Source organism: Crocodylus porosus, unplaced genomic scaffold (assembly GCF_001723895.1).
Source record: "Crocodylus porosus isolate Cpor-Errol unplaced genomic scaffold, CroPor_comp1, whole genome shotgun sequence".
Classification (NCBI taxonomy): domain Eukaryota; kingdom Metazoa; phylum Chordata; order Crocodylia; family Crocodylidae; genus Crocodylus; species Crocodylus porosus.
Window position 1 is genome coordinate 51,472,235 of NW_017728931.1, and position 10,595 is coordinate 51,482,829.

At 53.0% G+C, this 10,595-nt stretch overlaps 2 protein-coding genes across 3 annotated transcripts; one reads left to right on the forward strand and one right to left on the reverse strand.

Moving 5' to 3' along the window:
• Positions 1–1,094: 1,094 nt before the first annotated feature.
• On the reverse strand, positions 1,095–3,482 carry LOC109316659 (noggin-like). Its single transcript, XM_019544898.1, has one exon. The coding sequence runs from the start codon at positions 2,436–2,438 to the stop codon at positions 1,632–1,634; it is 807 nt and encodes a 268-aa protein (XP_019400443.1). The 5' UTR covers positions 2,439–3,482; the 3' UTR covers positions 1,095–1,631.
• Positions 3,483–4,029: 547 nt separating this feature from the next.
• Positions 4,030–10,351, forward strand: GALR3 (galanin receptor 3). Of its 2 annotated transcripts, none has more exons than XM_019544895.1 (3): positions 4,030–4,712; positions 7,446–7,820; positions 8,679–10,351. In XM_019544895.1, exons 2-3 carry the CDS (start codon positions 7,450–7,452, stop codon positions 9,568–9,570), a joined length of 1,263 nt encoding a protein of 420 aa, XP_019400440.1. In that variant the 5' UTR covers positions 4,030–4,712; positions 7,446–7,449; the 3' UTR covers positions 9,571–10,351. The 2 variants fall into 2 exon arrangements, with proteins under 2 accessions (XP_019400440.1, XP_019400442.1); XM_019544897.1 differs by lacking the exon at positions 4,030–4,712 and adding an exon at positions 4,825–5,100.
• The last annotated feature ends 244 nt before the right edge of the window (positions 10,352–10,595 follow it).

Here is a 10,595-nt window from a genome sequence, read left to right on the forward strand (position 1 = left end):
CACCTGCACGAGTCCCGACATGATGCACGCACACATGCAGCATGCTGCTCCAGTCCTGGTTCCCCCATGGCCTTTCCAAAGTACCTAAATTCACTCTGTGCTGATACAGCCCAACCAGTTCCTCTCAAGCCCATTGCTGCACCAGTGCATAGCAGTCCTAACCTACAGCTCTGCCTCCGTTTCCAGCATGCACAGTTCTGCCAGTGTCTCTCAGCACCCTCTGCTCTTCCAGTGCTGGGGTTCCTGAGACCAGAGACAGATAGATGCCTGTACCTCATTCAGCATGGGTTTGATGCTCCTGCCTCTTGAGCTCAGGGCACTATCTTCACCATGACAGGAGCTGTGCCTGGCTTTCGCATCCCACTGATGCCCATGGAGAGCAGACCAACCCTGCAGTCGAGAGTTCACACAAGAAAGGCAGGAGGACCCGCAGGGTTTGATGCTGTGGCAGGCCCAGGCACAGGGCTGCAGTGAATTGGTTTGTTTGGGCTGTGTCGGGATACTAAGCTGACCCCTGTCCCAAGTCCTTCACAGCAGATAAACCAGTGGGAACAACAGGCTCACACAAGGACTCCCTGGGTAAACAATGCATTGTGGCCTCCAAGACTGGGGCCTTCCCCTATCTCTGGCATTGCTCTGGAAAACAGTGGAAACTGTTCTGGAAACAAAGAAAAAGTTACCCCCTGGCATCTCACTATGCAGGGTATCACCTGAAAGAGACCCCAGCCCAGTGCCCACCAAAATCAGTGGAAAAGGTCCTGTGATTTCAGTGAGCTACGGATCAGCCCCACCGGGTAAAAAAAACCCCATCTCCTTTCACCAGGCTGCTGCCCTGCTCTGTCCACAGGAGGACCCCAACAGAGCCAGGGGGCTCGGCTGCACAGCACAGCACCCACCCCCACTGCACTGGCCTTGCCGTGTGTGTACTGGGAACAAGCCAGGAGGCAGAAGTGGGGGCTTGCTCCCATGATATGCCAGCCAATGGGCAAACGCACGGCTCCCTGTGCCACACAGCTAATAACCCAGCTGGTTTCTCACAGCAGACACAGCATTAGGGCTCCAGGTAACTAATGACCACCACAGACACCACCGTATTCACCTGTTGTAGTTTTATTTCCCCATGCAAGCAGCAGGGCTCCTGGGCAATGACAGTGATCCCTGACATTTCCCTAGACCCTGCGAAGCCCAGCGCACCTATCTACTTCAGCTCTAGATCCTACTTAGTGTGATGGGTGGAAACACAGGAGAAAGTGTGGCACCTCTGACTCCCACCTCCTTCCGGTCTCGGCTTCGTTCCCTTGGCTGTGGCAGGGCTTTCCAAGTCTCAGCTCCCCCAGCAATCAAGTCCTGATGATCCACCCACATTCCACCTTCTCAACCTCTGCGGAGAGGGTGCTGGCTCTCAAGGGCTGTGGTCAGCGGGGTCTCAGGGGTATTGCTCTCAGCATCTTGCTGGTTCATGAAGACTTCTGACTGCTGTTTCTGCATGGTGGGATCAGCCTCTCCAGCCAGCTGCACAGGCTATTTCCAGTGAGTGAGACATGGCAGCAAGCCCTTCAAGGCAGCAATACACCCATGAGCCAAGCTTCCAAGGAGGAAGGAGTGCCCTCCTCCTCCCCCTCGTGCCTCAGCTATCGACAGGAGCACTTGCATGCAGCTACCACCGGGTAAGGGATCTGTCTCCAGGTGCACTGCTGGATAACTCTGGATGTGCTCATGCCTGGATCCCTGCTTGCCCAGCAATGCCAGACCAGAAGCTTGATGTGGGTGAACTGGGCAGGGCGGCAGGTCATGCCTGGTGGCCAGGAGCAGCGAGTGTGGGAGGCATCACACTCCGTGCGGCGCACCCACCGTGGCCAGAAGACAGGCCCCAGGTCCACCCAGGATGAGGTCAGGTGACAAGTGGCACTGTCCACCAGCCACTGGCGGAGGTGGTGGGTGATGGCTTGGCTCAGGTTGCCTGGCAGCCCCTCCTCTGAGACCGGCAGAAGGGGGAACTCCAAATCCTCTGCTGCCCGCAGCAACTTTCTCCGGTAGCGGCTAGTGCCATCAGCCAGGTCCTGGCTAAGGGTGCCCAGCTCCTCCAGGCTGGTGTTGCGGCCTCGTGGGTCTTCCGGGGACATCCAGAAGGGGTCGTAGGAGGAGCCCAGCAGCTTCAGCAGGCGGGGGCCCCTGAGATGCTTGGGCTTGGGGGTATAGTGGTAGTCGTCAGGGGCAAGGGACAGGCTATATGGCCTCACGTGGGCAGACGGCTTGCTTCGGATGAGGTAGACATCAGGGTTGTGGGAGGATGTCTCACTGGTCTTCTCTGGTGGCAGGGGGTTCTCGCTAAGGAAGAGCTCTCCCTCCTGGGAAAGGAAGGATGCTCCAGAGGACAGAGACCCTTGGGCCACTGTCCCTGGCAGCAGGAGGCAGAGGAGCCATGCTCTGACTTCCATGATGGGTGCAGCTCTGCAGGTCTCCTCTTGAGTGTCTTGTGCTGCAGGCTCACATTTGTAGTCCCCTCCCTCTGGTTATCACTGGATCCCTTTGGCCAAGAGAAATCCTTCCCCTTTACCCTAGTTACAGGCTGATACTAGATGCTGCTGCAGCCCACAGAGACACAACCATCAACCAACTATTCAGAGGGAAACCCCCATCCCCCAGGGTGGGGAGGCATAGCTCAATATTGTGTGGGCAGCAGGAGCTGCTGACTGCAGCAGTTGTAGCTGGGGGTGCAAGGGCAGTGTTTGCTGGGTGTCAGGAGTAAAGATACTTTTTGCTGGCTGTAGAGGTGTAGCTGGTGCTGCTGGGGTTTCTTGGTGGTGTAGGTGCTGGTAGACCTTGCAAGGGAAGGTCCCCCTGGGGAAGTAATGAACACTGAGGAACAATGATACCCATTTGGTGCACAAAGGACTGCAGGGGCTGTGCAGATTGTAGGGAGCAGTGGCTGCCATTAGGCAAGGAAGGGAGGTGTTGCTAGATCCAACAGGAGATGCAGGGGCTGCTACTGGAGTGTAATGTCCAGTGTTAGACACGATGCAGGATATAGCCACTGCTGCTGGGGGTTGGGGTACCATTGCTCTTGGAGTCGGCAGAACAGAGAGCAGCGAGGGGTGTGAGGGAGAGACTTCAAAGCCAGGAGCCATGTGTCATGTGTTTGAATAGCTGGCTGCTGCCTCCATGCAGCACTGATCCTGCCATCTGGGGTAGCTCCTTCCCTTCTGAATCTTTATGGGATGCATCAGCTCAGCAACACAGCCTAGACTGAAGCCTGGGAGGAAGGGACAGGGGTGGTGAGTGGCGGTGGGGGGTGATACTTGCACATGCTTTTTCTCCTTCTCCACACTTCAGTCTCCTAGCGTAGTGTTTCAGGCTGTGGGGTGGGAGAAGCTGTGCCTGAAAGAGACATGGGCTCCCTTTCCTCTGAAGCCCTGCTGGAGAGCCAGCGGCCAGGTACACCTCACCTGAGCTGTTCCACCAGCCTGCGAACAATCCCATTCCCATGGCAACATGAGTACTGGGTTCACCGTGACAAAGGAGCCAGCCTGTGGGTCCCTTTATCTCTCTCTCTTGCTGCAGTAGAGTTTAACTATATGCGTTTAACTGGCCTCTACACAGCCATTGCCCTCCCCCTCCCTACCTGCCCCCTCCTGCGGCTGGCATAGAGCTGTGGTGTGCCTGGGATCATATTGTTCATAGCACGCTGGCCTGTGTTTTCACCCCCACCCCCTCTCAAGCCCCATACATCTCCCCTCCCAAAGGGCACAGCAACTCCTGCTGGGGAAGGCACAGCCACAGCCTCCCTTTGGCTCTTCCAACCTCACAGTCACCACATGACCAACTCCAGAGCCCAGCCTGTGTGTCTGGCTGTCTCCAGGCAGTGTGATCTCCTCCATGGAGGAGCCTCTTGCCTCCCAGGATCCCCCTATCATGGTGCCACAGCTCCTTCTTCTTGGGGACAGCAAAGCTGAACAGCCGGGGGGGGAACACCTCCTCTAGGGGCAAATCTTCTGCATCTCTGTCTTTCCCAAGGTCAGCTGCCATCATGTGAGGAACAGAGAGCTGGGCTTCTACACATGGCAGGAATGAAAACAGCTTACAACTCTGCTGTCTGGGGACCTCAGTCGCTGCATCACAGTGGTCACAAGTGGGAATGGGTCGGAAGGCTGATTAGGGTTGCTGGTGCGCTAGTACTTCCTATCAGTGCTATGTTAGAAACAGGTCTTCATGGAGTTCAGCAGGGTCTATAGGAATTAGTGTCCCATTCCTTCCTTCTGCTCTTACCAAGCTATCGAAGCCATTACCCTCTGCAGTGCCCACCCCCGATCCTGTCAGGCATCTTCTACAAGGACAGGGAGCTGATGGACCCAGGGAGAGAGACTGGGTAGAGAGGGGTTAACTCCAAATCCAACCTCAAGGAAAAAAAAAAAAATCAATGGGCTCAGAAAGCAAGAGGAGAGGGAGCGAGAAGAGAGGAAAGCAGAGACCAGGGCAGAGCAATGTGCTGAGCACAGGCAAGAGCCAGACAGGCAGCGGGAGAAACACTGCTCCTTCAAACTCCCAGAGTTTTCTGCATCCCTGACTGAGGGACAGGCAGGGAGGGAGAGGAGCACAGCAGCAGTCTGGGATTGTTTCTTCCATGCTCTTGTCTCCTCGCTGGTGCTGCCCAGGTTGGGCTGAGGGTTTCTCTGGAGTGAGGCACACAGCCCTGAGCAATCTTCCTCACTAAGGTGAGTCCAGCCTTTCTGAAGGGAGGGGAGGGCAGGGCTCTATTGGCAGGGTGGGGAGGCAGTGGCTGGAGAAGGGCAGAAGCCTCCCTTTCCCCAGCCGCCCCACTCCTGCCCAGCCAGACCTCTCTCACTGTCATGCAAAAGAGACTTGGTGGGTGAGACCTCCACCGACAGCCCCTTGGGGTGGGACGGGGGCAGCCAGGGTCAGCAGTGCAGAGGTGGCCCATCCCACATGGGGCAGAGGGGACCCTGTGGGTGAGAGGTGCAGCAACAGCCCCTTCTCACTCTGGGACAAGAGGGACATCAGAGCCAGCAGTGCAGAGACAGTCTCCTGGCATGTCCCAATGAGGATTCTGGGAAGAAGGATGAAAGACATGATCCCTTCAAGGTAAGGTCAGGAGGGGACTTGGGACTGAGGGGCTTGTGATACCCGTGAGGGAGTTAATCGGGTCTCAGCTGTTGCTAGGTAACAGCATCCTTCTCTCAGGATTATTTCACTGGCACTTTGCTCCAAGGATATAATAATAATGAGAACTGCTGTTACAAGAGATGGTGCCCATGCATCAGTGGTTAAGTGCTCTGTCACTCAATGTCCTGTTTGAGACAGGGGTCTATGTGAGGCTCTGGAAGCCATCCGAATAGTACAGGGCACTCACTGCTTGTGCAGTTTAATTAAGCTTCTTAATGATTAATGCTTTGCATTCCTGTACTGCTCAGGGGTCTGGGCACTTTATGTATACATGTAGTGAAAGGTAGTCCTTGCCCCAGAGATCTCGCAAGTGAACTAGAAGAGTGGGGAAGGGGAGAGGGGAGGGAAGGGAAACAGAGGCACAGAGCAATGAAGTGACTCACACAAGGTAGAACCCAAGGCACAAAAAGCATTCCCACTGCCTTCCCCATGAGCACAAGAACTGGGCTCTTTTTCTCTGATTCGCCTCTACGGGGCCATACGATTATTATTTCAAACCTAACCAGAGGCAGCCCGCTCCCTGGCATGGGACAGAATGACCTCAAGGACATGGCTTCTGCCTGGAAAAAAAAATAAGGTTTGGGGCTGAGGAAATGGGGAGGACAGGGCAGAGGGAGCCAGGACTGCCGGGTGTTACTTTTGACGTTGGTAGCCATGTATACTAGATAGTGGTTCTCAGTCTTTTTTGTACCAGGACCCATTTGTAAATATTGACGGCCAGTCCTGGCCCAGTGCCCCTTACTCCTGACCCACTGCTCCCAGGCCCCAGTGTGTGGAGCAAGGCGTGGGTGTGTGGTGGGCCCCAAGCAGCCCCTCACAGGCTGGAACTCTGCCAGCCTGCAAGGGAAAAGCCATGGCTTCCCACCTTTTTTCCTTTAATGGACAATCCATTTTTAAAGTTTGTTCGCAACCATTTCATATATTCTTGGGATCCACTTCTGGGCCGTGACCCACAAGCTGAGAAATGCTGTACTAGATTATCAGCATAAAAGCCTTCCCCTCTGGGGTAGTATAGCCCCTTGGCCAACAGACCTCCCAGCCATTGGCCTTGATTAGGAGTTGGATTCCTCTCCCCCAACCCCAACCTTCCCTCCAGTCTCCACTGTGCTCAGGCAAGTGAAAGCAGAGATTAAAACTCACCCAAACAAGAAATCCCAAGAGGGTTTAATGGCTTTGAGAATGCAGTGAAACAAAGAGGGTCAAGCGGTGCCTGGCAGAGGCTCCTTCTGGGGGCTGGCGCCAGAGCCGGTACTGACACCCTGCAGCTTTAACTGGTGGGGAAAGAGGGATTCTGCACATTCAGGGGCTGCCAGGGACCGAGACCCAAGCAAATCCTGACTGGCTGATCCCAGCACCTCTCCTGCCAGCTATGTCACTGTGGATGGAGGAGTTCTGCACCTCTGGATGCCATCATTACTGATATCCAAGGGAAGATTGGACCAGGGAGAGGGAAGTGCATCAGTCAGACACCTTATGTGACCTCTCATTTTTGATATAGCAGCTTAGCACCCATTGCTGGGCTCCTGTGGGATAGTGCCCAACCTTTTGTGGTCTCCCCCACCACCAAAGTCTAGATGCCCAAATACCACTCCACCTTAGGCACCTCCCTTAAGGTGTCATTGTGCTGATCCCAGCTGTTGTAGTATCAATGTGAAACCATGTAGAGCATCTCACCCAGCTTCCTCTCCACTTCTGATCCAGGTCTCACCACCACCCAGTACCTACAATACCCCCAAATGTCCCTCCAACTTCTTTCAGGCAGTGGTAAATCCCTTGCTTCTAGGGACACTCCTTTATATGGAGCAGGAGCCAGGAGATGGAGCCAAAGCACAGCTTTCCAAGTGGGGAGTAGAAAAACTGCTATGAAATTCAACCCTGCCATAGACCATGGCCACTGGAGTCAAACAGGACCATGCAGAGGGAATCAGGAACAGGGCTTTGGAGGATGGCTCAATGGAAGTAGGATGTTGGGCTTTTGGAACAGAAGGGATTTTTGCAGCTGCATAGGTCTGAAGTCACCACTGCCCATAATATAACATAGGTAAGACTCACACTGGGGTCTCTCACACCCAGAGGCCCATAGACAGTACCCTACTCAGTGAGGCATTAAAAGAGCCACCCCCACAGTAGGAACCAAGTTGACCATAGGCACAGTGGCTTTCTTTGAGAGGAGTTTGTGTATCTCGTACCTTTGATGGGCATGCCTGAGATGTAACATGAGTACAGGGGAACCTGCCATTTGTCTCTTTTCACTGTCTTGCCAGGCTCATGCTCTCTGACGAGGAGATGCCTGGCAGCTGGAACACCTCCTCCTCTGGCAGTCTGGAGATGCGTGCTGCAGGCATCATCGTGCCTGTGGTCTTTTCCCTCATCTTCATCCTGGGCACCGTGGGGAATGGGCTAGTGCTGGCTGTACTGCTGCGCAATGGCCAGGTGAAGTACAACACCACCAATCTCTTCATCCTCAACTTGGCCATGGCAGACCTCTGTTTCATCATCTGCTGCGTCCCCTTCCAAGCCACCATCTACACACTGGACGGGTGGCTCTTTGGCCCTTTTGCCTGCAAAGTGGTGCACTTCCTCATCTACTTCACCATGTATGCTAGCAGCTTCACCTTAGCTGCTGTCTCTGTTGACAGGCAAGTGTCCTCACTGTATCCCCACTTGCCCTGCCTGGAAGCTTCTTCATTGAATTTGAGGGACTTTCTTAACACAAGCCACCTAAGATACCCACCTGGCGTTCATCCACTGGGTCTATCTATCATTCCTGTCCTTTCCTGATCTGGTGACAGGGACTGTGCAGCACCATACATCCTCCCTTACCCTCCACACCTACCTCAGCAGATCCACCATGATCAGTCCTACAGGCCTCCATCTCCCTCCACTCATTCCCTTCTCTGCTAAGTGGCAGAAATCCCTTCCCTTCCCCGGTTCCAACTGGATGTCTGTCTTTATCTCCCCACCCTCCACATTTTTCTTTTCTCTCCTCCTCCATTCTCTGCTATTCCTTGTCTCACCTCCACCCCACATACATACATCCCAATAAGCTTTCCCCCAGTCTGGTAACCCAAGCCTTTTCCTACCTCCCTGGGGACAGGGTGGTTTGCTCTTCCAAACAGAAATGATCGGAGATTGGGTTTTTGTGGTCTCCAAGGAGTATGCAGTACTCAGTCAGGGCCTGATGTCACAGGGCAGCAGCCAGGAAACAAGAAACCCTCCAGAGGCTGGATAGAGGAAGATCCAGGTGTCCAATAGGAGATGGAGGGACAGGGATGAAGAATGCTTAGGAAGGAAGGAAGATCAGATGGTTTAGGTGGTCCTGAGTATTGGGTAAATTAGTCGTAATCCTCCTTTTCTAGGGCAGAGGAGGGGAGACAGCAGGAGGCCCTAATGGAGTTGGCATTCTCAGAAGGGGGATGCACAGAACAGCATGGAAGTGGTAGCTTGCTCATTTGCTTTCTCTTCAGTTTCATGTAAATGTCGCCCCTGCCCCACAGATACTTGGCCATCCGCTACCCACTGAAATCCCGGGACCTTCGCACCTCCAGGAATGCAGGAGTTGCCATTGTGGTGATCTGGACCCTATCAGTATTTTTTGCGGGCCCCTACCTCAGCTACTACCAGATAGTTCATTACCAGGGCATGCCTCTCTGTGTCCCCATCTGGGAGGACCAGCACCGTAAGATCTTGGACATCCTCACCTTCGTGTTTGGGTACCTCCTGCCTGTGGTGGTTGTGAGCCTGGCCTATGCCAGGACTATCAAGTTCCTGTGGACCTCTGTAGATCCCATTGAGAGGATCTCAGAATCTCGTAAAGCCAAGCGCAAAGTCACAAAGATGATTGTGGCTGTGGCCATCCTCTTCTGCCTCTGCTGGATGCCTCACCATCTAGTCATCCTGTGCTTTTGGTTTGGCCACTTCCCCTTCAACCGAGCTACCTATGCCTGCCGCCTGGCCTCCCACTGCCTGTCATATGCCAACTCCTGCCTCAACCCCATTGTCTATGCCCTCATCTCCAAGCATTTCCGAAAGAGGTTCAAGCAAGTCTTCACCTGCCTTCTCTTTCAGAAGAAGAACAGGAAGAAGAAGAGAGCCAGCAACAAAGTCCATGTGGCCAGTGTGGCCAGTGGTTTACCCAACCATGTTGCAGGTTTCTCTGGAAGGAACACAGAGGTCACCCAGATCCAGGAGGAGAATGCCAGGTACTGCCAAGGCCTGCTGCAGAGAGATGCTGAAGGCACCCAACTCCCTGAGGCCTGGACGCATCATTTACCAAACACTGTGCAGAGAAGACTGCTGGATGAAAAAAGCTCTACAACAACTAGCAACCCATTGCCCACAACCCCACCAGAGAGGACTCAGGATCTTCTGACTGTCCACTGCAGATGATATCAGTAAAAGAGAGAAGATCTTTGTCCAGTGAATGAACCCCTACTTTGGTCTTGAAAAGATTAAATGACATGTCAGTGGGAACTGAACTCATTTCTGTGATCCTGAATACAGCCAAACTGCCAAGAGTGTCTGTCAATCTTACCAAGGTCTGTTGTGGCTCCCTTATGAATGTTGCACTCCCATCTGTCTACCCACACCATTTCTGTGAGAGAAGTAGAATTTGCCAATGAAAACTCAAAGCATCAGTGCCTACAGATAGACTAATAAAGGATATGATAGAACAAGGCCCACCTGGGTAACTGGTGCTACCCATGGATACTGTATTGACCATATGAGGCAGGGAGAAGAGAAAACAAGAAGTTTGCCACCATGTAAGACACTCTAGTATATATATATGAGATATGATATGATATATGATATGATATAGTGCAAAGCCCTGCATGCATACTGGACCTCAGTGGATCTGAGCTTCCCAGATTAACTGGATCTTCAACAACCCCTCTATAATCCTCATGTGCATGTTTTCAGTATTCACAGGTACCTAGGTGTTATTCTTTCTGTACACATTTAAGTCTACATTTTCAAACATACCCACTCATGTTGACTGTGACCCTGGTGCCTTAGGAATCCCCAAACTGAGGTGAACAAAATTAGCACATACTACTAGAAAATATAGACTCTTGTGCATACTTCAGAGCACTAGTGTGAGTGGGGTAGTGGTTGTATGTGTAAAGAAAGTTAGTGCTTTTGTTTGGGGTAGGGAGGGGGATGGGATATGTGTGTGTGTGTGTGTGTATGTGCGTGCGTGCGCATGAGAGAGAGAGAGAGACAGAGGGCATGCCTACACAAGACGCTTTACTGCGCAGTAGATTAGTCTACTGTGTAGTAAAGCATCACTGTCTACACATAGTTTAGTAGTAAACTAACTGCACAGTAGTACATGTGAAGATGCTGATCTTGTTTAAGATTGACAAATTTGCTCCTGGTCAGCCCCAACACCAGGGGGCTACAGAGAACGGGTA